Source organism: Aureobasidium melanogenum, assembly GCF_000721775.1.
Source record: "Aureobasidium melanogenum CBS 110374 unplaced genomic scaffold scaffold_2, whole genome shotgun sequence".
Lineage (NCBI taxonomy): Eukaryota > Fungi > Ascomycota > Dothideomycetes > Dothideales > Saccotheciaceae > Aureobasidium > Aureobasidium melanogenum.
In genome coordinates, this window is record NW_024470054.1 from 1,764,790 (window position 1) to 1,791,736 (window position 26,947).

The window sequence follows — 26,947 nt, forward strand, 5'->3', positions numbered from 1 at the left end:
CTTTCTATGCTTCTTTAGCCTCTCATTGCCCTCTGATCTCAGCTCTCTCCCTCCGTCCCCCTCTGCTCGGCTGCTTACATCTCCACGGCCGCCACCATGGGCACTTTGACGGCCGACCTTCCTCGTTTGCCCGAGTACTGTGACCATAAATTGCCCACCTCATGTCGCCTGTCTTCGATCCCCAACTGCTGTGCTTGTGCTGATGAACGACCACATCAGTCAAGTTACTCGACCTATGTTGACGGTGTCGGTTTCGTTGCTAGAGGTGCTCGTTGGGACCGCTACTGTTGGCCATGCTCTCGTACTATCCCAATACCCACTCTGAATTTCTCCTTGCTAACTTCATTCAGAGTTCTGGAGAAACAGAGTAGCTCAAACAAATCTACTACCCACCCAGACCCGCATTCCACAGATACCCGAACAATCCGACTTTCTAGAACGATGGTATCAATTTTACAATGGCTACCGGACCGTCACTCGTCCTGATGGTGCCGAGGAAAGAGTTGCTGTCTTGGGTGAACGCTTCAGGGATGTCTCTCCTGGTCGCCTTCCGAGAACCTTGGATGAGCTCAGAGCTGGTCAAGAACGAAGTGACGCTGATCAACGTCAACACGTCGAAATCGCGACAAACAATACCCCGGAAGGTCCTTCTTTGGACGATGCCCTTGACCAGATGTTCGAAGAAGCCGAAGAGGAAGAGCAGAATACCAGTCGAAGCACGGAACAAGAACAACCTCCTACACTCGTACATGCACCTTATACCTTCAACTCGAACGACAGTCGTACCAGTCATCGCGTTGCAGGTCAGGTCATGAGAGCCGCTCCTCCAAGAAACCCCGAATATCAAGCCCGCAGGATCGCCGCTCTTAGACGCGAACTCCTCAGGATGCGTAATGGCATTGAGCGGGTCATCTCCGGTCTCAGAGATCTCGGCGAGCCTGTACCGGATCATTCAGACACTACCAATCGACTCTCGGAACTAGGAAGATCCCTCGATGCCATGTCCGTCAGAGATCCGCCGCCGTCGTCACCTACGTCCAATGCTGCCAATCGCGAGACACGGGCTCCGGTTGTTGGTTCCGTCTATCGCGATCCTGAATTGACTAGCGTTCAGCAACGCTTTGATGAAGCCCAACGACAACTCGAACAGGCTCAAAGATTCCGTGATCAAGCAGCAGTGGAATTTCAATTGGCTCAAGCCAGTCATACTGAGACTTCCGAAATACTCGAAGGCGCGGAGCTTGATCTGACTGAACACAGGGAGCAGGTCTCTCAACTTCGGCGTGAACAGCGCACAGCCGAGAACTATGCTCGCCTGTTCGGAACTCGTGAGGATATGGAGACTCAGGGTGCCGAATATGAAAGTCCTATTGGTGGCATGTTTACTCGTGCATATGAACGATTCAGAGTCGCCGAAGAAGTTAGACAAGATGAGAGAACTTTGCGACAAGTCTTGGAGCATGAGCAACTTGCCACTGGGCCGCTCTTTGCTAACAACGATGACAACGAAGAATCGAACCCAGCTGCCGACACTGTCTACGAGGATCGACTCAACGAATACTACTCTATGCTTAGACAGCAAGACTGGGTGCAGAACATTCGTGAGCCCACATCGAACAATAATGCTACGCTTGCTTTCAGCCCCTCGAATGTCGAACTACCGGATTCGTCGGCAGGAACGCAGGCAGAAACTGTTACATCTGAGCAAGCGCCAACCTCAGCTCCACCTCAGCAGATGTCTACATTGGAAAGACTCTTGCGTAATACTCCTGAGCCTCAGAGAAGCTCCATCATTGCTCGAATGGAACAAAACGGAACGGCTGCGGCTATCCGAGAGTCTGAGAGTGGTAACCATCTCGACGTCTGGCGTCGCCTTCGTGATGCGTATGCTCCCTTCAGAGGTAACTGGGAAGAGGAGAGCGAATCATCAGATGACGAAGACCGTGCTAGAGGCGGTCTCGACGCTGAAGATTCTGGACGCCCTGAACCCAAGGAAGATGCCGACATGACTCTTAAATTGGACTGCAAGATCTGCTACACACAAACCGCTGATACTGCTTGTCTTCCTTGTGGGCATTTAGTGATGTGCCAGTGGTGCAGTTCACAGCATTCACCTGTCATGGAACATGACAGAACGAGGCCACGTAAACCTGCCAACTGTCCGGTTTGTCGTAAGAAGATCAAGCAGAAAGTGCGCATCTATCGAGCATGATCTGCTTCTATGAGAGATGCAGGTTGTCAGGGATTACTTGAAGTATATGTGGATAGTACGCTTGTCGCCTCGACCTTCGTTGGGCATCTGGTCAATTCAATTATGGCCAGAATTTGGCTAATCCACATTAGATCAGGCCCACGCATTTGTGTAACGTGTTGCTCTCAGAAATGCTCTAATGGATGATTGACCTAGTCCATTACGTGTGGTCGCGTGTGAAGACGATTTTCATCAGCACTTGAAGTTGTGGAGCCTGAGAGTAAGGTTTAAGAGCACTCGGCAATGTTTCCTCCAGACTTGGGTAACTTCTCGAGATAAAGTTTGGTTCGACCGGCAAAGCTGCCTCGTTGATGTATCCAGGAAGGTCTGGCGACTTTAGCCGAAAGATCCCCAGTCGGTTCTGCCCGATTTAGTAATGTTCCGCTGCATAGCATAGTGAGTTCCAAGGGGTTTAAAAAAGATGACCTGAGCCTCTGACCTTTCAGGATCATATTGTTCAAACTGTTCTTAGCGGCAAGAGTGCAAAGATATGGAGAACCAAAAGACATTGCTTTCTGAGCTTCGCTTGCGTAGTGCTATCGATTGTGACACTTTGGATGTGGAAGGTATGCTTCGTATCGAGCCATACACGACAATATTCTTGTACTTATTCGCTTTCCACAGTCGCCCAAGCATTGGGACCTTTTGTCGATTGCACATCGAACCAGGTAAATTGAAATGTATCCGATGCGAGAAGTAGACCACAATACTAACAAACACCGAACAGGCCATCGTCAACATCGAACTCCAAAAACCAAAAAACGAACCTCTCGTCATTGCATCTATCCAACAAGCCAAACAACTCTACCCCGACTATGCCTCCGAAGCCACCTTTGAACAATTCGCCTCTGAAGTCCTGGCCGTAAACCTCTCTGCAAGAATGATTCCTTACCTGACTGGTCGAGCGTTGATTCAAACAAACCCTTACCATGCTTACTCTTCTGCTGCCACCATCGCTAATGCACGCCGCATTATTGCCATTTACAAGATTGTGGCGCCGCAGTTGGAGAGTGAGAGGGTTTGTATCAAGATTCCGAGCACGTGGGAGGGCATTCAGGCGTGTAAGGTGCTTGAAGAGCAGGGCATTGTGACACTAGCGACGACGTTGTTTTCGATGGAGCAGGCTGTTGTTGCACATCTTGCGGGGTGTTCGTATATTGCGCCTTATGTGAATGAGTTGCCTGTGCATTTTATTCCCGGGTGAGTTTTGTCTTCTTACCTCTGTCCTTTTTTTTTTTTTGATGTCCTTGAGGGAGATACTGACGGGGAAACAGACATGTGGATACCGACAAAGGCTTTGCGCTTACCCGCTCTTGTCAACTGTTGTACTCGCGCCTCAACAGCAAAACCCTCGTTATGCCCGCCTCATTGACTTCCGTCGAGGAATGTCTAAAAGTTAGTGGTGCACACCACATTACTATTTCACCTCCCTTGCTCGCTGCTCTAGCCTCTACTCCTGCCCCTTCTTCCTCTACTCCTCTATTCTTCGACGAAGTAGTCGAGAATGAAGACAAGCATGATAAAGAGTTATTGGAAGCTGTGAGCAAGGAAGAGAGTTACAGGATCAGATACACAAGGTTGAAGAAGGGAGCTGCGGAAAAGAAATTAGTGGATGCCATCAACATCTTTGCGGATTGTCAGGATGCTACTGAGGAGTTGGTTAGAAAGTACGTCAAGTGACTGATGTATTGTTACTTGTATGGGAAATGAAACCATCGAAAGATGAGTTTCTTGTTTTTTCGTTGTCATGATGAGAGATGTGGACAGAAGATTTTTCTCTTTGAGTGCGTTGAAAGTGATAGGGTTGATACGCCAATTACCAGAATATGGCAAGAAATGCTTTTTTTTTCTAGAAATTGGTTGTTGTTGCATGAGCACAAGGTTCCTCTTGAGATGTCTCTATTGGCTATCTTACGTATTGGTTCTGGAAAGTATTGTCGTAGTCGAAACAGCAGAAGTACTGTGATTTAGTCTTTTCGACAATACGGGCGAGAGATAGCAGTAACGTTTGACGGAAAAAGATCCACAGCACAAGAAAAACAACTTTCGCGTGTGATGGAAATCAAAGCAAGAAAAGAGAAACATCATATCGTATTCTTAAGAAAGCTTTTCGTTACATACAAGACCACAAGATTTCGTGAGGTTTACCCCTCTATCTGTGATACTGGATATTGTTGTCAGTAATCAACTTGATACCCTCGGCTCTCCATGTATCAGGCTCAGTATGACTCGTAACATTAGCATCAAACACCATATTCATCGGTTGGCCCACACTATAAGCAGGCCAAGTAGGCAAACTCGAGTTCTTGCCAGCATAACCATTAGGATCCAAATCATGCACAAAAGTAACCCAACTCTTGCTCATAAAGTCCGAAAGCTCGGTAAATGCAGCAGACTTGTTTGCAAAAGGATCGATTGCGTAGCCCAACCCGTTCAAATTGTTAAACACGAAAGCGACTTCTTGGAAGTGGGCGACGAATTCGCTGCCAGTGGGGATGGCGTTGAAGCGGTAGGAGTAGGCGGACACGTTGGCAGCGGCCCAGGTTTCGCAGGTCTTGCGGCGGTTGGCGATGAAGACTTCGTCGCCGAAGTAGGCGGCTGAGGCGCGGTAGTAAGGGCCGTATTGAGGACCGAGGGTGCTGACGTTCTGGCCTAGTTCTTGGGTGGATGGGATGAGGTAGTCGGGTTGGCCTGATGTGTAGACGGCAAGGAGTTTCTGAACGAGATCGGGAGTAAGGGCGTATTGTGTTTTGCTGGTTGTGTTCAGATACATCTCGAGGTCGCCGGTTGAGTTGATACCGAGGGGGCTGAAGGAGACGCCTTCGTCGCTGTTGGCGCCGTTGATGATGGGGACGTGGACGAAGGATCCATCGGCGAGTTGTTCGCTACCGTAACGGGCGATGAAGTCACCGTCCAGAGCAGGGTTCCAGCCGCTGTTGAAGGCAGTGGTGTTTAGAATATTGTTGAGGACGGTGAAAGGCAGGGCACGTAGGCAGTCCAGAGTGTTGGTGGTGTTTCCACAACCAGCTGCCTTGGTAAGAGCAGCGTACTTTGGTTGGTAGGTGCTGAAGACTGTTTAGTCTGATGGACAACAGAAACTTGGTGGTTGGACTTACTCTGAACCATTTAGAGCGTTGTAGGAGATAGCGTTGCCAGACTCCATGATAGCAGCACGGAACAGCTTGTCGTCACGGCCGTTGAATGCAGTCAAGTGGAAACCGACAGAGGCAGCACCAGCAGACTCTCCCATGATGGTGACCTTGCTTGTGTCAGCACCGAAAGCGGCACCGTTCTCTTGCAGCCATTGCAAAGCCTTGCGTTGATCCTTGAGGCCAATGTTGGTCTGACCAGCACCAGCAACTTCATCACCATTGAGGAAACCAAAGGGACCCAGTCTGTAAGCAACGCTAGCAGCCATGATGGGCTTGCCAATCTTGACAGAGTTTTCGACGAGGAATGTCAAGTTGTATCTTCTGTCGACTGCACCACCCTGTATGATAGTCAGAATAGTCATGTATCGAAGAAAGATATAGACCTACCATGTAGAAACCTCCACCGTGGATCCAAACAACCATTGGCAGGCTTGTGTTCTCGTAGCCGGAGGGTCTGACAACGTTGAGGTACAGACAGTCTTCGGATTGTTGATAGCCGATCTGATCGCCTCCATAACCCACACACTCAAACGCATAGTTGGTAGCAGGCAGAGCTCCAGCCCAGGTCGAGTTCAATGTCTCGGGATTGGCGAAGCGGAGCTGCTCGAGAGGTGGTTGTGCGAATGGGATACCAAGGAAGAAGTCCTGGTTGTATTGACTGTTGTGAACGCCATAGTATGAACCGTTCTTCAAGTTGACAGTAGGTGCATTGGCGGGTGCTCTACGCAACAGAGAGGGAGCGGCCGAGACGGCAGAGACCGCCAGTGAGAGCAATGACCAAGAAGAATGCATGTTGAGCTGGATAGACAGTGCTTGCTACGAAGGTACCTACTCTGGGCATAGCCCTCTCTTTATACGATCACCATGCCCTTGCCACCTACCGAGACATTATGCCGAAGGTCGCATTGAGAAGGTCAGCGACTGGATGCACGTCCGATTTCTCACAAGACACTGCGCCGTGCAGCTTGAAAATGCGACATTGAGGTTCATGGTCAGGAAAATCCAGGCGATGAAGCGGGGCGCGAGGGTGGAGATGTGGAGAGCGGGGTCCATCATCTATACACGCCTAACCTGAAAAGGCGACGTGTGTCTGGGGAGCATGGTTTGCTAGACCAGGAACATGGCAAGATCTGCAGCATCTTAGCCGACAACAATCCACGACCCGCCATCTTTTCGGATGGGAACTCTAACATCCGGCCATCGTGACGTCGGGCATCTCGAGTCAGCAAAAGGCGTGCACTAAAGAACATGTTGAAGTGGAGCTCCTCGGCCGAGTCCTGCACTGCCCTACCTTGCAGTCCTAACCAAGCCAACCCGACTACTTGACACTCTCGGCCCATGCCTTTGTCCATGGCTTCATTTCAACACGGCATCGTAGAGCCGACGGACATCGCGATCTTGCCGATGCGGTCTGGAGAGGAGCCGCCTGATTTTTTACCGTCCTATGCACATATATCAAGGACAATCAAAACAACATCTGATCACTTTCCCGAGGTAGTAATATGGTACCATAAAGAGCGGAGTAAAATGAAGCAGGTCTAGCATGAGGCATATATCAGATAGGCAGAAGGTATTGCAAGTGCCGCGGCCGCATGTTGGTCTAATGCACTATTCGATAGCTTCTTCGTCATATTCATTGTTCGCTTCGAGGAACGGAGTCGCTGGCTAGAGGCACAGATGATAGGCAGAGTTCTGTTAGTATAGATAAGAGGTAAAGTTCTTTTCGGTAAGGATGATAGGGAGAGTTCTGTTCGAATGGATGATAGGCAAGTTGTGTTCATATAGACGATAGGCAGAGCTCGTCAAGATGATAAGGAACGTCTTATGGCGAGCTCTGTTCATATAGACGATAGGCGTAGAGGTGATAAGAACGAACATGATGTCCTATGGCGAGTCTGCCTTGATTGAATAATGTACAAAGTTGATACAAACGTGGTTTTCGTCTCGAGTCTATCTTCCTGTGAGCATATTGGCGATAGCGCTCCAGTACTTGGGAGTGACGATCTTCTGAATCTCTTCGCTCGAGAGCCACTTGAACTCCTTGTCGCCGTATGTGTTGGCCTTGAGGTTGGCCTGGCCAGCCATGATGCGAGCCTTCATGAAGAAGGTGCGCTCGCCGATCTCCTCGACCTTCTTTTCGCTGTTGGTGATGGTCTTCTTGAAGTTTCCAGAGTAGTGGCCAATGGGTGCGTTTCCAACGACCCATGTGTTCATGTTGATACCTCCTGCTTGTACGATAATACGCTCGGCAGCCTGGAGTTGTCAGTAGTTGAATAACTTTTCTGTGTCCTCGTGTCCAACTGACCTGGTCCAGACCCTCGGGACCCTTGATTTCGTCCTCGGGGAATCTCCAAATACCATTCTTGTTCTTGACCAGCAAGTACAGGGTTCTGTCAAGCAGTCTGTTCAAGCTGGTTTGGTCGCCCTTTTGATCCTGCTCTGTGACTCTAGGCAATGGCCGTTGCACAACAATGTCCTGGCTAGTCTCTCTCTTTGCTCCTGCCTCGCCATCGGTACCCTCAGCATCTCTGATCAAAGCCTCGACCTGTGATTCGGGCTCGCTTGTCTTGTCGTTGACCAGAACTTCATCGTTCCAACCAGACTCGCTGTATGCATTGTAGACACCAACATCACGAGCAGGAGTCTTCCTCAGCGCGATCTTGCGCTTCCATTCGCGCTCTCCCGGGGTTCCCTTCTTATAGTAGAAGTAGCGTGTGAAAGGGAGAGCCAGACGTTCGTTCAGGCGTTTTTGGTAAAGGAAGAAGGCTTTTTCGAAAGGATGAAGAGAGCGAGTCAAAACAGGAGGTCGTGATAGTACTACGCCAGTGCGAAGCTGATATGCTGGTCGGACGGCTGGGGCGGCAGATGCATTCTGTGAGACTTGCGACGAGGTCGAGACCTCAGGGGCGACAGCTGCGGCGGTGGATGCTGAGCGGTGTTGAGATATCCGGGCGAGGCAAGAGTTGCAGACGGATTCTTGTGTCGTGCGGGCTGCAAATGAGTTAGAGTGGCCAACAATCGTATGCGACTAGGCTTACTCGATGATGCGACCAGCCGCCTGGCGGTTCTCTGGCCCGAGTTCATGGTGAATAGCAGTGGAAATATAGACACACACGACCTGGGCTCTGTATCTCGAATGCGCCGTCGCTGCTGCAACTTTTCGAGAAGTTGTGCTTGGCACTGGCAAGCCGCACGGGCCTTCCGCTGCTTCTGCGCTTTAAAAGTCTGTCTCGTCTCATTGCTCTTCTTTCTTCTCTCACGCGTTCCTTATCATCAATTGCCTCGATTCCACAACCGCATATTGACCATTTATAAACGCGTAGATTGAAATCGCAAGACTTTTTCGCTAGCCGCGGCTTTCAGAATATAATCCGAGCCTCAGCTAGATAGTTTTTTGCAATATCTATATTCGCATACGTGATGTTTCTGTGGTCAAGTCAGGAGTCTTGAGAGTCATTCATTTGTGAATGGCTTGTCGACTGGTCCAGCTCGTGGCCACATCCTATGCAAGCGTGCACTCTTCCCTGAACTTACATTGACTGCTCATACCGACATGAAGAGAGTATACTGTATGTTGAGAGTTTTGCAACTTCCTGCTGGTAATAGCACCCTGACTTGTGGATCCACCATGGCAGTCCACTGCCTTCTCCCACCAACAGGAAGCTCTTGTACGGAGCCAAGCAGACGCATCCTAAATGGTCTGATTTGTGAAGAGAACAAAACAGGAACAGACCATGCGGTATCAAGATGATTTGGTTGACATGCCGTAGCAACCGACCGAACAGGTTGAAGTCCTTCCCGCTTCGCTCAAGGTGCAATCTTAATCATGACCCATTGTCCAGTGAAATCAGATACACCCGTAGCCAACTCGTTTTCTGTTTAGAGACAAGTAGAATGTGTAGTCCTTCCAACCTGGAACCGTATGAGCATACGAACTTTGAACCGTATGTGTGTTAGCAGGAGGATGATGATGATGATGGAGTAAAAGGTCCGGACCGTTGAGGGCCAATGCAGCGGAGTGGGCTTGTCTGGTGGCAGCTGTGCGGTCATCGTCATGTGTGATTTCCAGGGACCCGACTTGGACATGCAATTGGAGCTGCGATGCGCTCCTTCTTGTCTTTCTGCAACGCACCTTCCACAATGTACCACTTGATTGACCAACATCCTTAGCCTTTTCCTCGATGGACCACGAGTAATCCACTGCATGCATGACATCTTCTTTGTCGCATCCGTTACCATTGTTGTAATTCACCCACTACGCGTTCTACCCACGTCCAGGCAGCATGGCTGAGTGAGTAATCTTCTGGTAGCCACTCTATGACTATGCTAACACTGTGACTCTCAGATACGGCTTTCTCATGGCTGGCGGGCTGGCCACCCCTACTTCGAACCATGGCCGTTCAGTAACTCCTTCTCCCAAGACGACCAGATCCGACTCTCCCACTCTGACCAAGGCCAAATCTGCCTCACATCTGTCTACTATGAAGTCTTTCTCCACCTCCCCTCGCGGTCGCTCCAACTTCGACAACGACTCCGATTATTTGAATACTATTCCCGATCCACGAACACCCAGTCCAAACCCACAGCGCGCCAGTCCCGCAGAAGACTCCCAGAATCAGCATCCCGACCTTAGTAATGAAGTTGCTATGCTTAGCACAAAACTCATCAACGCAATCAACTACCAAACAAATCTGGACGATTCGCTACAACACACTCGCCATGAGCTCGAGGCTGCAAGGCAGCGCATAGCACAACTAGAACAAGAAACACAAAGACATGAGTCTCTGGTCTCGAGTGGTGCTCTTGTCAACAAGACCGAGGTCGACAGTCTCAGACAAGAGCTGACAGAATCGCAAAAGCAAAGAGATATTGCTGAAAAGGGCAGGAAAGAGATGGAAGTCGAGCTTGAGAATCTTACCAGTGCTTTGTTCGAGGAGGCTAATACTGTAAGCAAGAAACAAGAGTCTGCAAGCTACATCTGCTGACCTATATCAGATGGTAGCTGCTGCGCGCAAGGACGCCGAAGCTACCGAACGAAAGAACGCACAATTACGGACTCAACTCAACGACACTGAACTTCTTCTGGCCTCACAACAGGAACAATTGCAAGATTTGAAGAGTGTCATGGAAAAGATGACCGAGGACAGAGATCGCGATGAGACAGACACTATACCTCGTTCTTCGACAGCCCCTTCAACGCCAGGCGTAGATTCGTCCAAGATGAGCACCATGTTCGATTCGCTTCCCTTCTCTCCGAACGCTACAAATTTCAGCGACGTTCTTCCAGATCAACCTCTTCGATTCTCGCATCTCATTGTCCCTATTATGCGCAACGACGTCGTTGCTTATGTCGATTTTGCAGATCTCCTCAAGTCTGCGCGAGCGGCTGCTCCTTCTCATTCTCGCAACTCATCAGGCATCAGCTCGAGTATGTTTGTCGCTTCTGCCGCCTCATCCTCGCCGCAGATTCCCGGTTCATTCAGTTCTGGCGCTGCTGCATCACCTCAAAATACTTCATTCCAGTCATCGATGCCGCCGCTCAAAGACAACAAGTTCTACAAGAGATGCCTCGTCGAGGATGTGGAACCCACATTACGTCTTGACCTTGCTCCAGGTCTTTCGTGGCTAGCCCGACGGACAGTTATTGCAGCTGTCACTGGTGGAACTCTGGTCGTGGAGCCCTTCATACCACAATCGCGCTTCTATGGAAACGCTTACCCATGCGCTCTTTGCGGTGAATCTCGCCGAACAGAAGCTCACGCTCGACGCCATAGATTCCGTACCAGCGAGGACGAGACTGCTCAGCGATATCCCTTGTGTGAATTTTGCTTAGGTCGAGTCAGAGCAACAGGCGATTTCCTTGGTTTCCTAAGAATGGTCCGCGATGGACTCTGGAGAGCATCTACCGAAGAAGATATGAAAGCTGCCTGGGAAGAGTGTGTGCGTCTGAGAGAAAAAATGTTCTGGGCCAGGCTTGGAGGTGGCGTGGTTCCAGCACTTGCAAGAGAGCCGAGTCCTACAGGTACTCAACGCCGTGGCGATGCAAGGCCTTTGCGCAGAAACAGTACCGAGTCAAGCATCCCGAGATTCTCGAGAGATTCAATCGAGAGCGTTGGCTCCAAGGCATTGGAAGTCCCGAAACTGGGCGAGCCTCGTCCTCCGAGCCGTAATAACAGCAGATTGGTTGTGAACGCCAGCGAAGACAGCACAACCTCTCTGCAGACTTCTGAGAGTTCCGACACAAGAGACTTTGCAGATGCACAAAGCGAGGTGGACAACACTGCCAACACACCGACAGGTCCGCCTAGTCCTGAGCCCAGTCAGGAGAAGACAGCGAAAGACCGAGATCATGCGCACTCGCAGACAACGGCTGTCGCGCAGGAATATGGCTCACAGGATGCTGTTGGTCTGGCCATTGAAACAAGCCCACCTGCACCAGTCGTGCAAGAAGAGAATCACTCTATAGAACAGCCGGAGAATCACTCCTCTATAGAACAACCGGAAAAGGCTAACCAAGCTACTACGACTGAGAGCGAAACTGAGAAAGACAATGAGGCACCAGTCGATAAGTCGCTGCAGCCAGAGATGCCCGGGTCCTTTGATTAATTTTTCGCCAAGTCGGTTTGTTGTTTTGTATACCCATAGGGAGAAGAACAGCCCCTTGCATGACGCAAGGGAAACACGATACATTACAGTATATATTTGTAAAAACCAATACGACGTCTCCATGGACCGCTCTTCGCAATGCATCATTTTCTGTGCGTTCAAGTGCGTGATTTTGATTGGTGAGATTATTCGCCATATCTATTTTTGCATTTACTGCCCCTCTAACAGATTTCACATCAGCACAGGCAAGAAATCTGAGCCCCGAGCTAGAGGCAAACAATGCATGGCTCCCGAGCTTTCGATGAAGAGTAAATCATGAGAATCTTGTCATGGATACGATCCTAGTAGAAACCCCTCTTTATCTTTTCTATGGCAAGGAATCAAATAGGCTTCTTGGTAACGATGTATCCTTACTTATAAGTACTATGAAAGGTTTAGTAAGGGGCTTCGATCAGGTTTTATATTGGATCACAACCATCTTCCTCGAGTATATTCAAGGCTACACTTCTGATCTAGTATGTATCTATGTATTCTCGTAGCTTATAACATGATTATATGTTGACGGGAGATGGAAACTGTCATAACTTCATGATACTTGCTCGCCAATAGACCATCTCATAAACACCGAGGGCGTAAAATTGCTTAAAAGACCGTCTAACATCCACCACCACCTCCTCCACATCCGCCACCACCGCCTCCTCCACCACACCCAGCGCCACCACCGCCTCCTCCACAATTGCTTCCTCCTCCGCCACACCCACCGCTCGAGGAAGTACAACCAACACCGATAGTGCTACCAGCTGCAGCACCCGAACAAGAACCTCCTGCAGCCGCCGCTGCACCACAAGTGCCTGAGCAGCAGTTGCCCACCGCGCCAACTCCTAGCGCCATACACCCTGGATTAACAGGATAGATGACTGGTGTATACGGCAAGGCACCGTAGTATGGCGCATACATGGGTATAAACACTGGATGCCCATACGCTTCAGAGTAATAATAGTCGTCTCTCTTGGGCCGTGGATTTCCTTCCTTGTCTGCTCGTTTACAGGCTTTTGCGTATGCTTTCTCGAGCTCGCCGATGCGTCTTGTTATATCTTCGTCGTAGGCTTAGTCGCCTGTGGGGCGCACGGCATTGTGTGTGGATATGTGGATGGATCTCTTCGGGTCAGAGGGCACTGAATGTAATTGCTCGGAAGCAGTGGCGTTGTTGCTTCGAAACAGGCGTGATGCAGTTGATGTGTGTGACTCTCGCACTGCTTCACAGTACCAGCAAGTGCATTCTGAATACGGCTCGCCATATAGTTTCTGATACACCTTGCTGGTTTCTGCAAACGCGTCTGTGAGTTTTGCTTCTGCTACTTTGTCGTCATGGTCGATGAAGGTCTTGGCTTTGGCAATGGTGTAGTGCATGTAGCGTACAGGAGTCAGTTGGTGTGTATGCCACGCTAAATCCACATCCAAAGTCGGCACGGCGAATCTGTTGTGTTTAGCAATGATAGCGATAAACCTCGAGTATTTGCGTATCAAGCGAGGTATAGTGTTCGAAAGCGCTGGCGAGTGCAACCAATCTATATCGTGCATCTTGTCGACAAAAGAGCCCTGGCGAATTACCGCACCAACAAGATCGATGCCGAAACTTGAGCAGTTGTTCCAGTATCGCGACATCATGCGACGGAGAGCTAGAGCCTCTCCTCTTGATATACGTGAGCGCTGACGGCTGGATTTCGCATATTTGACCATCTCTCTGTCGGACAGACACTCTTCGATGACTTCGCGTACACTGGCCATACGCATATCCTTGCCCCTAAGTTTGAGAAGTTGTTCTCCCATGCCCCAAAACATCATTTTGCTTGGGAACATGATGTCTTCCCACTCAGACCAGAACATGGATTTACCATCCGCTGAAGACAGGCCATGACTTTTGTACACGATGTTTCCTGGCAACACGGCTTTTTCTGTCAGAATGAGGGTTATGTCTGCGTGGAGTTTTGCTACACAGAGAGAGTCGTGTGTGATTTTGGAGTGGCATTTTAGACAACCTAGGGTGAAGGCTTTGTCGGCGAAGCCTTGACAGGCACTAATTTTGCTTTCGACGGATTTGAGGTTGATAGTCTGGTTCTCAGCTGCCCATCTGGGGAATTCCTCTGGTCCGTTAGGTATAAGTCCATAAGTAGTCCAGGGAACAGGATTCTGAGCACCGCAATTGTGGCACTTTATGCTTGTTTCGTCTGAACCGTCCAAGTTCTCCCAGTCGAGATGAAACCGTTCTTTGAAGCGGACCATTGTTTCTTTTGCTGTTGAGAAGTGATACTCCTGGTCGTTGATGTGGTTGGCCACTAGTTGCAATGGGAACGGAGTGTGCCACAGACGCATTCGGCCTTGACGTGCGCAGTCGTCTAGATAGATCATCGGATTCAACATGTACGAATGCCATACCATTAAGACATCTGTTTGAAGGTCAGTATGTATGCCTTGCGGTGTCCTCCCCATGTGCTGACTATTTGCACGGTGTCAGCACACAGGAAGGGCAATTAAGCAACTTACCAATAGGCGGTAAATTAGTCTCATCAAAGGACAAAGGCTTAGCCTTCACAGGATCAACTCTTTCAGTAAGCTCCCTTCCAAAACCCCCCAAAGCATGCTTGAAAGTATAGTACTCAACATCAGGTTCCAGAGTATACCTCCACTTTGCGAAACGGTCTACTGCCCGAGAGACATAGACTTGCCATCTCTTTTCTGCAAGCAGAGTCAAGATCTCGCTGGTTTTATCATTGTGAGGAGCAGTTTTTGGTGTGGTCTGATCATTGTGAGTAGCATCTTTTGGTGGTGTGGTGGTTTGATCGTTCTCTGGGATTATGTCGGAGGATATGCCAAAGAGACCATCCGTACTGGCGATCTTCTGCTTGAACCGATAGAAACATTCGAGTAGTTTGAGATGTGCGATTGTATTCTCAGGGCTTGGTAAGTCTGGATCTACTGCATCTGAAGGTTGCTCGACATTGTATTGTTGTTTTTCAGCTTCCTCATAAGTTGGGGGAGGCGGTGATGCACTCTTGACGGGATTGGTCGTGGTTGCTTCTGCTTCTTTCTCCTCATCGGTGTTTTTGGTTCGGGAGAAGGCTCTTGAAAGTCGTCGCATGGTTGGTACGTTTGTTGCTCAATGATACTGATTTGTTACGAGATGCAGGTTCCGGGACTGCGAAGCGTCTCTATTTATATATGATTGTCAATCATCCACGAACCCCACCTTCCTCAGATTCAGGCAGACTCAAGGATTTGAGAAAGTGTGCCTGAAAATCTCAGGCGTCTTTGGCTTCAGGTACGAATGGAGAGGAAGTGGCTGTGTTCAAGAAAAGAGGGAAAGCGACAGGTGATCCGCAAACGCTTACGCTTTTGAGTATGCGAACAACCCTTCCAAAGGATTTCTAGCGCGAACTTGGTTTGAGGCTTGGACTGCTCAAGCATTCAGGAAACCACGTCACGTCAGTTCTCGAGGCTGAGTCTACAACGAAATGTGCGCTACAGTCAGCCACGAACATCTTGATGGAAAGGTCCAAAATGCTGCAGTCATGTTATAGTGGCGGAGCACTGTTTGGTTCTTGTTGATGGAGGATCAGAGAAGGCGGTGTCGAGGAGGCGCAATCTAAGGGAACCGAGGTCGACTTTGCGGCAGTTCGGGCCGAAACAGGAACATCTCAACTTCTGTTCAAGCTACTGACAGTACAGCAGTACATCAATATCCGGGGTAAACAACAATCGAGAGGCCAATTGGATGCTTGAGGCACCGTGCAGTATATTACGACTGGGAATCTCGATCATCCAGGCTATCTATTGTAATGGATCCCACGTTCAAGCACATACGGCCACAGTCAGCTGAAAACTGGGCATCCCGTCCGCTCTGCCATACATAAGCAGTTGAACGGCAGATTAGTACTACGGTGGGTGACCACGTGGGAATCCCTGCTGCTGTATGTTTTGCGTTTTGTTTTGTCCTGTCCACACCATCTGGACCTCTGCTCTTACCAGCTTTTTATTCCTGGACAGTCCTGCTCCACGCACGATCAAGTGTAAAACACGATTAATAATCGTCTGGAGAGGACGATGAGAAGCAGCTATAAAGCCCTTCTACATGACAGCAATTGCAAGATCATCTAGGATACAAGTACCAGACATCCAGCACAACTAAGCTGTACTGCCTAGCTTATAGAAAAAAGCATATACTCAACTTCGTAGTCAAAGCCGAGATGCTAACAATATTGCATAGGCCAGGGCGACGACAATCAAGACAGGCTTTCAAAGAATGCTGCTGCATTTATCATGTGCGGTTGTTGCAATCTTCGGAGCCGCAGATTTTATAGCAAGCTTAAGTTCGTCAAGGTTGTTGAATTGACGAGACCATGCTTTTGTAATGATATCGCCGAGTGGTAGATTGGAAGTCGATGGCAGGGAATCTGCAGCAGGCCATTTGTCCATCGACATGATGTGGTCGTTCTCAAACTTTTCCCAGCGAGAAATGGAATAGATCACATAGGAGACATGTAGTAGATCGATCTCGGCGGTATAACCATCTTCATCTACGAGCTCGGTGTCCTCGTCAATTTCAAGACAAGAACTGTTTGCAAAGTCGATGAGTTTGAGGTTCAAATCGCTGTCAAGCATCAAGTTCCTCAGCGCGATATCAAAGACAAGAATTTTTTTGTTGTGACATGCAATCAAAGCGTCGAGGATCTGGAGAAACCAATCCACTCTTTGATTCCAGATGGTGGCGGGTTGTCTCGGATGTAGTCCTCAAGGTTTCCGTTTGGGTAAAATTTGAGCACCAGTCCATTGGCGCTTATGTCCAAGCAATTGGCAATGCCGCAAACAGAGAAGTAGTCCTTCAGATGAGGTGGTGCCAAGGGCGCCTGCTGGTATCACCATCTGGCACTCATGCATCAACACGGGAGGATCGACACAACGACATGATAGGACATCATAACATTGACCATGCGGATTCCGGTCGACTTGGTTCAGCAGTGGAAAGGAGCAAAACAATTGGATGTTGTCTGCTAAGAAGGAACAGCACGAAGGCTGAGCCCGGTGTCTTGGCAGTGCCTCCTTGTCAAGTCTCTGTTCAAACCATTAACGCACCGAAAACCGAAAACATCAAGCTCAATCTTGTTGATTGCTGCTTGTACCATCTGGCACATTGTTGTATGGTGTCAAGCACAGTTCTGGGTCGCAAAGACGGACAGACTCGACTTCTCAACCTCGCCACTCGGTGTTTGGACATGGTCCTTCGAATCGGGCTTTTCCATCGAAGCACTTCATTCCGATCATATCAGAGTTTGGAACGTGCCTAAGGCATTCTCAGGGCGCCTATGGTCACGCTCATGCCATGAAACAAGAACGTCTCGGGCACTTTCTTCTCGTCTTCGTCGTCTGCTTCAAATCCCGGAACGGCAGAATTTCGGCTTGCCTTGTACAGATTTGTTATCGTTTTGGATGAGGCCTCATGACCAAAACCCTCGGGCTTTGACAGTAGTTGTGCAATATTTGCAGTCTATCGGGACTTGCCCAAGCAAGCGGAAGAGATCGGTAAGTATCTTCTGTTGTAACAACACTTCAAAGTGAAACAGGCGAGAATGGTCGCCTACATATAAACATAAACTCGACCTCTGATAAGTATTCTTCCACTACCTCCTCTGCTATCTCATTCACTTCTCAATCATCTCTCTTATATCCCTCATCTTCCAAACTATTCATCACAAACCACTCGAGGAATCCACATCTCAATTCGATCATCTTTCCAAACTTTCCCTCAAACACACACAATCATGCGTCCAACACTCGCTCTCCGCAACCTTCGCAGCATCAGAGCTACCTTCCAGAGACCTGAAGCTCAAAGCTTCCTCAACAGTACCTTCAGTCCAGCAACCCAGACCATGTTGGCGAAAAGGGTTGGATGGACCGTCGTATGGTCAGTACACGGACCGAAACCGTCGACAGTGCTTCTTTTGCATACTGACTCTTTGTAGGTACGGTGCAGCCGTCACAGGGGTCTTGGGTTGGCCATTGATCACCTCGAAGCTGGTGTATGGCAATATTGCAGTATGAAGATTCTCTATGGTTGAAACGATCAACCATGGTTGGCTCAATAAGTGTGCGAAGAAGAACTACCAAGGCACTTGAGCCCGCTGTGAGGAGGAGAGGCCGTCCTCGTCAAGACATGAGTATGTGAACTCATAACGTAGGCAACATCAGACTTAATGGTGGAGAACAGCAAGCACTATTTTATTTGTCCTTGGGAGTCAGGTCGATGCCTTTGATGACGAGGGTATATTTTCTGGAGTTGGCGAGCACTTTTTTGTCGATGAATTTGATAGGAGACTGTACATATGTTAATGCTGATCACTTCCTTCTTCGCCCTCATCCTTCGGTTTACATTGCACCGAGCGGAATTCTTCCCGACACCCATCCTTCAACCCCACAGATGGTCTCCCCATGCAGTGCGGGGATCTTTACACAAACCAAAGAGAGCGAAATGATCTTCAAGGATGCAAAAGGTCACGAGCTGACAGTTTTGAAAGCATATTGTGCTTGCTCCATTTACGATCTCTTTGCGACCTGCTCAACTCACTTCCCCATCTAGTCTGTCGCTCAACCAATCAATCAACATGGGAATATGGTATACCTTTGGAATAGCGTTGTTCGCTGCGATCGGTACATTCCTATTCGGCTTTGATACGGGAATTGCGACGACGAGTAAGTTGACCACAGATTCTGATCATATTGGCACGTCTTATTTTGGATACAGCAATTGCACATCAAAGCTGGATCGATTACATGGACCATCCGTCTAAAGGCCTTACCGGAGCTGTAAGCCTCCATTTCATGTGTCGCAGGATCATGCTGATAGCTCTAGGTTGTTGCTGTCTACATTGCAGGAGAAGCTCTAGGCGCTCTGACTCAGACTGCTATAGGAGATCGACTTGGTCGTCTCAGATTCATGCAAGCTCTTTGCGTGGTTGTGACTATTGGAACCGTCATACAGACTGCAAGTGTGAATATAGGAATGTTCCTTGCTGGCCGCGTGTTGGCCGGCTATGCTGTCGGGTAGATATAGCCAAACACGCATCTTGTATCTGCTAACGTGTATCAGCGGTCTCGTCGGTACAGTCCCTATCTACCTTTCTGAGATCTCTTCACCACAGCACAGAGGCCTCATTGGAGGTATCTCTGGCTGCGGTATCGCTTTTGGCACCATGGTACGCACATTTTCCTGCTCCCAGCCCTTTGCCCACCTTCTAAACACTCCATACAGATGTCCAACTGGGTCGGCTTCGCCTGCAGTTACGCCTCCTACGGCCCCACACAATGGCGCCTACCCCTCGGTATCCAGATACCCTGGGGAGTAATCCTCTTCTGCGGTCTTGCAACCTTTATGCCCGATTCCCCTCGCCAACTCTTACGTATCGGCAAAGTCGACGATGCGAGAAGAGAGTTTTTGAAGATACGCAAGGATTTGAGCAGTCAGGCTGCGGGTCAAGAGTTTGCATTGATGAGAGCGCAGATTGAATATGAGGTTGAGAGGGAAGTGAAGAGTTATAAGGAGATTTTTCGGCTGTTTAGGCATAGAGCTCTTGTGTGAGTGTCTTGTCGATTGCATTGAGTTGCGGGCCTGAAACTGACTCTTTGATTGCAGGTCTATTGCTGTGCAGACAATGACTAGTCTGACGGGCGTGAATGTCATTCAGGTATGTTGTGGTTTCTCGTTTTACTTGTGACTAGACTGACACGAAGCAGTATTACCAAAGTGAGAAAGAAAACTTCTACTCTAGAGCAAAAGATTCTGACTGAACATAGCAATCCTCTACAAATCCCTCGGCATTGGACAGAAGCAGATCTTAGCTCTGGCAGGTGTATATGGCACTGTGGCGTTCCTCTCAAACGCCATCACAACTACCTTCCTGACCGATCAATGGGGCCGTCGAAAGTAAATACGTAACCATCTCTCAAACACGACAAAAAGTTATACTAACACAAATCTCAGGATGATTCTTACTGGTCTAGCGGGTATAGTCATCGTAGAAATCTACGCTGCAGTCATGCAACGCAAATTCCAAAACACAGATAATCAAGTCGGCAAAGGGTTCGCCATTCTAGGCATTTATCTGTTTGTGGTAATCTACTGTAGGTTTACCTCGTGTACAACGTGAGACGAGAATACTAAAAGTGAATTTTTGCAGATGGCATGCTCAATAGCACAACATGGCTTTATGGTGAGCAACACCAAACATCTGATCAGAGAAGATTGAGCTGATATCGCGAATAGGAGCCGAAGTCCTACCCATAGCACTTCGAAGCCGCGTCATGGGATTGGCGGCAGCATCGCACTTTATCGTCAATGTTGGTATTACTGAGGCAGGACCTAGTGCTTTCTCTCACGTAAGTCTGAGACTCGTCCTTCCCGTTTTCGGATCAACAAACCCCTTTACATCAAGCAAAGGTAGCATCAAGTGTATGTGCAGTAAACCGCTGACCACCCCTCCCATCTAGATCAAAGAAAACTACTACTACGTTTTTGTAGGCTGCTCCCTCTTTTTCTTCATCATCGCTTACCTCTATTTCCCGTAAGTCTCCGGCCAATTTATTCCAACACAACTCTTGGACTGACATCGATGATGATACAGTGAAACCAGACGCAAGACTTTGGAAGAAATTGCTGCTGCGTTTGGCGACAAGGTCGTAACGTTGACGGAAAGGGAAATTGCTGTGGAAGAGACTATTGCGGAGGAAAAGATTGTGTCGGAGCATGTGGAGGATGTGTCTGCTAACACGAAGGTTTGAGTCGAGATGCATTTATGAAGACTAATACATGAAGTTCACCTGCTAGCTCTGTTTCGTATAAGTTTTCAGGACCAAAATGCACAATCCTGTCCCAAGTACCTTGCAGCAGATGTTCTAGCAGAGTGAGACCATCCTTGTTGTAGAATGCAAAATTTAATTTTCATACATCAAACCATGCTGATACTTTTACAGTAACGAGTCTATCCTTGTAAATGACCACCATAACGCCTTCCTGCATGCAAATTAAGAATAAATATGACAAGTCATGACCCATAACATCTTCAACACAAGCATCCTCGCATCAAAGAATGCATCAAACTTCCTCGGGTTTCTTCTCCTTCTCGCTCTCACTCGACTCATCTTCCATATGCTTGTTCTCCTCAACCAAGCAATCCTCATCTGCTGCAGCAACCTTGCTCTTCCTCCTCAAGCTTTGTCCATACTTGAGGAATAAGATAGGCGTGAAGGCAAAGACAGTCGCCACAGCAGCTAGGATAGAGGCAGCAACATTAGCTCCTAGGCCTGAAAACATCTGATAGGCAAACAGAGGGAATACTGCAGCTGCAATAGTACGGCAGGTGCTGAGCGAAGAGACAGCAGAAGCAGCCATGGGTCCATAGGTATCGGTGCAATAGCCGAAAAGCACATAACTGAGATCAGCAGTAGCAAAGCCTACAAAGGCCAGACCAATCATAGAGACGACCCAATTAACATCGGTGACTATTGGTGGGATTGTCCAAGCGAAGAGCCAGAGGCCGATGGCAAGGGCAGGACATGCGAGAGCAAAAGATGTGATCTTGGTTTCTGGCAAGAGACGGCGTTTCTCTTTGCGGTACTTTTTGAAAAGGTAGTCGTCGTAGAAGCGTGGTAGAACATCTAGAAGGATACCGATGAGAATGGCGATGAATGATAATGACGATGAGGTCTGAGAGAATGTGTTGCTGAATGGTGGGTTGGTGTACGCCACAGTCAGACCTTCTGTCAAACCATAGATCAATCCAAACGCAATGGCGCAGAGTGCAGAACAGAAGAAGACAATGGGTTCCGAGACGAGGAACTTGAGAGGGCGGAAGAGAGAGTCTCTGACGAAGGATTGGAATGAAAATCCTTCAGAAGCAGGCCCATGCAAGTCCTTGCGGCCCGCCTCTGATTGAATAACGTCGACCTTCTTCTGCAGAAGCTGTTCAGCTTTGGTCTCCTTGATGAAGAAGGACAGGATGGTGGACACTCCAGCTGCCACAGCCGCGATGTAGAACACCGCTCGCCAGCCATAGTAATGAGTGATGTACGATGAGTAGATGGGACCCAAGACGAGGCCGATGAAGCCGGAGACGGTGTACCAGTATACAACCCAGATTCTGTTGAAACATTGTTAGTATAAGGTAGGTACAAAGACATAAAGTCTACTCACCTTATCTGAGCACCCCACATGTCTTCAAGACTGCCATATGCTACACAGGCAGGAACGGCAGCAGCGATACCTTGGATGAAGCGACCGAAGTAAACCGCGATTTGAGAGGGTGGAGCTGCTGTGACTACTGAGAAGGCACAGAATACAGCGCAGGATGCGATGTATAGTGTGCGACGACCAAAGGTCTCAGAAATGGGGGCGCAAACTATGCCTCCAAGAGTTTGGCCAAGCAGATACATGGTAACGAAGGCAAAGACCGCAAGAGTTCTACTCATACCGTACTCCATCCGAGCAGATTCGGATGCTGCAGTCTGTTATTGGTCAGGACGGGCTATACCAGACTAAGGGAAAAGGATAAAACTCACTCCTGCCGAACTGATACCAGTCATGAACAGCTCAACCCAAGCAATCATGAAGGTTGTGTAGCATTTTGCGACCGGACCCCAATTCCTAGGGTGATCTTTGCTGTCTTCATTCCAACATACTGTGTTTCCATCCTCGAGGTGGCATCCATGTTGTTCGAGGAGATTGTCGGTACTTTCCCGCGTACCCGAAGGCGCAGGCGAACTGAGTGAAGACATAGGCGACACTCTAATTGTTATTGAAGGAAAGTCGAATATGAAAAGTCGAACAACCAAACTCGACAGCGATAGCCTGTTAACACTACCCTTTGCTGCCAATTTGGATCGTGGCTTGCCATCCGGCGTCGAGCCGATATCTTCATCTGAGACATAAAGGCATGAGTCGAGACGTCATGGCCGTCGTACGCACCCAAACATTATAGCAGAGACAGAGAAGTCTGGTGACGGAGTACGATTTACGAAACCCTGAATGGTTCTTTGATTAGATTCAAGCGTTGACCGTTGGCAATAAGCGTAAGCCTTATAACCTTGTAGGGGATATATGACGTTTAGAAATCTCCGCCCCCCAGATCTCCTTCCAAATTCAAGATGAGATCTTCCATTCCAAAACACGACCAGCCCATGGGGTGCCACAAAATAGAGTACACAAGACACCTGCCATAAACGATCGTACATTCCTCCCCGGGCCGTGCCTCAAGCGTCGTGCTCAGTCGCTGATTTTGTATTGGATCGGCTTGAACGAGCCGCCATTCGACTGCAGGGCGGAACAAGCGGTTAAGGCAATGATCAAGTCCATCTCTGCCACGAATTCGATGCTGTCACCCGGCTTTGTAATCGGAGGCAACACTTTGAGCTCACCCGAATTCGAGTCGACAGTGACATTCATGAAACAATTGAACGCGCAAGGTATACGATCGGATGAGATGCCGTATGGCTCGATGGCTCCAGCGATGTTGCCGAAGCATCCTTGGTGTGGTTCCTTGTCGCCATAGATGATGCGGAAGGTGTCTTTAGAGCATGGCGTCAATAGAAAATCGTGCTTTCCAGGAGAGTTGTCCGCGACAATTTTGAGCATGACATTGCTGCGATTCGAATACAGCGGGTCGCCGGTAGTTAGGTAGATTCGACTTGCGTAGTCAAGTGTTCTGCCGTTGCTGATGACTTCGTCCGGATCATGACGGTTGAAGGCAACCAGATCAGAGACTTGTACGCCTTTGGGGTCAATGACGGTCAAGCGTTGTCCCTTGTTCAAGGTGAAGGCAGTGCCAGTGCGAATGGGGATTTCGATGGTGTCGGACATGTTGATGTTTTGATGCAAGCGCCTTTGCGAATCCGGAATGATTGTTGCTGTGCAATTGCGGATTTGTACTCCGTATATCGTGAGAAAGAACGATGCAACCAGCCAATATCTGTCATGTATTGGATTTGAAGTCTCATCGACCCCAGACACGTCATTCCCGTTTCGTCAAACGTGCCTGGATGATGGCCGTCAGAGAGATCTAAACATGGCTCTTGGCGATGAGATGAGGCTGACGTTTGCAAATTGTGAGGCCTGGTTGGCTCGGTAATTCGGCTGCGACTGAGCCTCCCCCGCCAAATACCCAAATGTCGATTTCTGTTACGTTTTAACAAAGACTCGTGAGCATTTAGCCAGGCTGGATGAGGCATCGCCTGGTTCTCATGACATCAAGATCTTTGTTCGGCGAGACCAAAGAAATGTCATCCATAACAATATCTGCACTCGTCATGATTTCGTCTGTAGCGGCCTGGACACTTGATAAATCTCTTTCGTGTGCTGCCAGCTGCGTTGTTACTGGTACATCGTCAATATGCAGCTTGCCCTCAATATCATCATTTTCTTTCTCGGCTTCAGTATAGCCACAATTGTTGCTTTACGGCCACGAAAAGCGCGGAAAGATCTCGATCATTTCACGTCACAACTTCGCCATGTTACCAATGGGTTGAAGGGACAGGGGTCGCATCCTGGTGACATGGAACAATCCGAGACCCCAGAGGAAATCATAAAGAGGGGTGCAGACAACCTGTTGACCAAGTAAGGTCCCTGGATGCCAATTGCTTGAAGCGCGTGCTGACGATGGAACAGGGAGCAATTGGAGGAGAAGTATGACATGAACGCATGGCAACGCCTGGTCTACGAAGAGTTCAAGACCACCATCCTCGCAAAAGGTAGTGGACTCAAGACATTCCCTTGCGTCTATGCAACCATGGGCTACCGCGCCGGAGACCATCGTTACGTCTTCCTCGAGTCAGACAACCCTTCGGAACCAAGAAATGTACGAATCATTGCACCTGCATTGAGGGCATATCTGCAAGTGTCGAGGTCACTTGGACCAAACACCAGTCTGGTCATCATGGGTGCACCTACCGAAGGCTCATTGAAGTCTGTCGAAGAATACAACAACGAGTTCTTTGATATGCTGCGTGGGTTAAGAATCTGGGACTCAAAACCTTGGCCCAAGGACATCCCTCAAGAGACGTTAAATGAGAAATGGACATTCTGTTTCGACGGCATTCCTCTTTTCCCAGTCGCGTTGACACCAGCACACCAAAGGCGATGGTCCAGACATGCTCCCGTACCTTTGGTTGCTCTGCAGCCGAAGTGGGTCCTCGACAACCTCATGAGCACACCAGAGAAGCGCAAGTCAGCCACAGGCAAGGTCCGAAAGCTGTTGGCAGAGTATGACCAGATCGATATCAGTCCCGACTTGACACAGTATGGCGAGGAAGGCACCTCGGAGATCCATCAATTGTGTCTGAAAGACGAGAACGAGACGATGGAAGTTCCATTCGACGATTTCGACAAAGGAGGCAGGTCCTCATCATCATCTTCTTCACGCCGGTCATCCATGGAGGAGACGGCAGCCTAGAATAGCATTCCCGTATACACTAATATTGTTTCAACCAAGCTCTTGTGTGTCCAAACGTTCGTGGGTGGTTTAAGAGTCCACAGCTCGATGGTGATCCGGATGTGCGTTGAGAAAGGTAGAAAGCCAATGCGCAGGGGTAATCCTTTATTTGGTCCTCACAATCTGCGTGTGCAATTGTGATGGAGTTGTGAGGAAGTGATACAGTGACATGTCAATATGACGAGAACGTGTGGTAGGCATGATGTTGGGGGATCTTTTGTGCATGAACGAGCTGAACAGCTTCACCATTTCAGCTTAAGTTATCTTGCGTGCAATAATCGCGGGAATTCGACGCATTTGGTGAAGGCCAGCTACCCAATGTCAGACCTAGTCGGTTTCCTTATCTGAATGACTGCTGGCAGAAACTTTGAAGACGAAGGTCCAGTGAGATTATAGGCCTCGCTGTGCTTTTGAACAGGAGTATGACCCAGTATAGTTTGAGCGTCTTGCCATGGGAAAGTGCTTGCCTTTCTTTGTCTTTGGGGTCGGGAAGTCTGTGCGTCAGGCACACGATTCACACAATTCGAACAGATTTTCGAGTCTTCAATTTTCGCCACGTTCCACCTCCAATTTCTGATCAAACAGGTTCTAGGTGGCTACACGGTCATCCGGCGATGCCTCTGCTCATCATGAGCCCGAACAGGGTGTCGTCGCAGCCTGTTCCGTCAAGGAATCACCAGCGAGCTCTAGAAAGCCTCTGATCGAGTCTTGAGCGTAACTCTATGAAAACTACATATATTTTGATGCCGACGACGCCTTCCATCGAGGGGAATGTGGCCGAGTGGTTATGGCGCCAGATTCAAGCGATCAAAAGCTTCTCAAGTTCATTGAGTTTCCTGGTAACGTAAGTTGCGCGGGTTCGAATCCCGCCGTTCTCATCATTCTTTTTGTTTTTTGGCCTCCGTGACCTGCATAATCACGAAAGAAGGTCACGACAGAGACCTCAGCGGCGAGAGCCATCGTTACTACGACGCTGCGCATGAAATTTTGGTTGTGGTGGAGCAGATAACAGGCGGCAAGGTGTGAAGCTTCGTAGGCACTGACACGTCAATATCACAGACTTCCGAGCGAGAATGGTATGAGGGTACCAAAGTGAACCAGTGACTTCGCAAGAGCAGACAGCTCTGCCGGCAGCCAAGATGCGGGCTTGCAGCGCAATTGGATTCGCAAGGTAAGACGTGAAGAAACATCACTGATTCACTGAGGACGCGACATTTAACGACTTGGCTATAAGCAGAAAGACACCAGCATGACAGGTCCAAGGAATGTGCCCTGAGGCCTTCAAATTTCACGTTTCTTTCCCCCCTCTGCCACAAATTGGCAAACTTTTACCAAGGATCCAGATCATGACCTTCCTTCTGATTCCAGTTTCGAGCATCACAAGACATTTGGCGTCCTTCGCTCCATGC

General features: G+C 49.0%; 11 protein-coding genes across 11 annotated transcripts; 5 read left to right on the forward strand and 6 right to left on the reverse strand.

Moving 5' to 3' along the window:
• Positions 1-96: 96 nt before the first annotated feature.
• On the forward strand, positions 97-2,212 carry M437DRAFT_39910 (uncharacterized protein; the record flags this gene model as incomplete). Its single annotated transcript, XM_041020097.1, has 2 exons — positions 97-301; positions 351-2,212. 2 exons carry the CDS (start codon positions 97-99, stop codon positions 2,210-2,212), a joined length of 2,067 nt encoding a protein of 688 aa, XP_040883929.1.
• Positions 2,213-2,741: 529 nt separating this feature from the next.
• M437DRAFT_40222 (transaldolase) lies at positions 2,742-3,931 on the forward strand (the record flags this gene model as incomplete). Its single annotated transcript, XM_041020154.1, has 4 exons — positions 2,742-2,817; positions 2,876-2,919; positions 2,979-3,451; positions 3,526-3,931. 4 exons carry the CDS (start codon positions 2,742-2,744, stop codon positions 3,929-3,931), a joined length of 999 nt encoding a protein of 332 aa, XP_040883930.1.
• A 472-nt stretch (positions 3,932-4,403) lies between these two features.
• On the reverse strand, positions 4,404-6,195 carry M437DRAFT_63073 (alpha/beta-hydrolase; the record flags this gene model as incomplete). The annotated part of the gene is made up of 3 exons (XM_041024190.1): positions 4,404-5,316; positions 5,368-5,741; positions 5,791-6,195. The coding sequence occupies 3 exons, from the start codon at positions 6,193-6,195 to the stop codon at positions 4,404-4,406; spliced, it is 1,692 nt and encodes a 563-aa protein (XP_040883931.1).
• A 1,158-nt stretch (positions 6,196-7,353) lies between these two features.
• On the reverse strand, positions 7,354-8,487 carry M437DRAFT_63074 (50S ribosomal subunit L30; the record flags this gene model as incomplete). Its single annotated transcript, XM_041024191.1, has 3 exons — positions 7,354-7,656; positions 7,709-8,394; positions 8,442-8,487. 3 exons carry the CDS (start codon positions 8,485-8,487, stop codon positions 7,354-7,356), a joined length of 1,035 nt encoding a protein of 344 aa, XP_040883932.1.
• Positions 8,488-9,884: 1,397 nt separating this feature from the next.
• M437DRAFT_40134 (uncharacterized protein) lies at positions 9,885-11,397 on the forward strand (the record flags this gene model as incomplete). Its single annotated transcript, XM_041020130.1, has 2 exons — positions 9,885-10,349; positions 10,399-11,397. Coding segments are annotated over 2 exons (1,464 nt in total), but the record flags the coding sequence as incomplete, so codon positions are not given.
• A 1,266-nt stretch (positions 11,398-12,663) lies between these two features.
• Positions 12,664-15,148, reverse strand: M437DRAFT_63076 (uncharacterized protein; the record flags this gene model as incomplete). The annotated part of the gene is made up of 3 exons (XM_041024192.1): positions 12,664-13,038; positions 13,138-14,456; positions 14,554-15,148. 3 exons carry the CDS (start codon positions 15,146-15,148, stop codon positions 12,664-12,666), a joined length of 2,289 nt encoding a protein of 762 aa, XP_040883934.1.
• Positions 15,149-16,302: 1,154 nt separating this feature from the next.
• Positions 16,303-17,198, reverse strand: M437DRAFT_63077 (uncharacterized protein; the record flags this gene model as incomplete). The annotated part of the gene is made up of 2 exons (XM_041024193.1): positions 16,303-16,657; positions 17,140-17,198. The coding sequence occupies 2 exons, from the start codon at positions 17,196-17,198 to the stop codon at positions 16,303-16,305; spliced, it is 414 nt and encodes a 137-aa protein (XP_040883935.1).
• A 1,467-nt stretch (positions 17,199-18,665) lies between these two features.
• On the forward strand, positions 18,666-20,838 carry M437DRAFT_38753 (MFS transporter; the record flags this gene model as incomplete). Its single annotated transcript, XM_041019894.1, has 12 exons — positions 18,666-18,753; positions 18,806-18,867; positions 18,914-19,104; positions 19,151-19,256; positions 19,313-19,635; positions 19,694-19,755; positions 19,855-19,984; positions 20,042-20,181; positions 20,238-20,270; positions 20,324-20,436; positions 20,548-20,621; positions 20,682-20,838. 12 exons carry the CDS (start codon positions 18,666-18,668, stop codon positions 20,836-20,838), a joined length of 1,479 nt encoding a protein of 492 aa, XP_040883936.1.
• Positions 20,839-21,151: 313 nt separating this feature from the next.
• Positions 21,152-22,830, reverse strand: M437DRAFT_81384 (MFS general substrate transporter; the record flags this gene model as incomplete). The annotated part of the gene is made up of 3 exons (XM_041027550.1): positions 21,152-22,196; positions 22,250-22,560; positions 22,615-22,830. 3 exons carry the CDS (start codon positions 22,828-22,830, stop codon positions 21,152-21,154), a joined length of 1,572 nt encoding a protein of 523 aa, XP_040883937.1.
• A 487-nt stretch (positions 22,831-23,317) lies between these two features.
• M437DRAFT_72430 (uncharacterized protein) lies at positions 23,318-23,911 on the reverse strand (the record flags this gene model as incomplete). Its single annotated transcript, XM_041025857.1, has 1 exon — positions 23,318-23,911. The coding sequence occupies one exon, from the start codon at positions 23,909-23,911 to the stop codon at positions 23,318-23,320; it is 594 nt and encodes a 197-aa protein (XP_040883938.1).
• A 529-nt stretch (positions 23,912-24,440) lies between these two features.
• On the forward strand, positions 24,441-25,499 carry M437DRAFT_39650 (uncharacterized protein; the record flags this gene model as incomplete). Its single annotated transcript, XM_041020048.1, has 2 exons — positions 24,441-24,664; positions 24,716-25,499. The coding sequence occupies 2 exons, from the start codon at positions 24,441-24,443 to the stop codon at positions 25,497-25,499; spliced, it is 1,008 nt and encodes a 335-aa protein (XP_040883939.1).
• Positions 25,500-26,947: the final 1,448 nt, after the last annotated feature.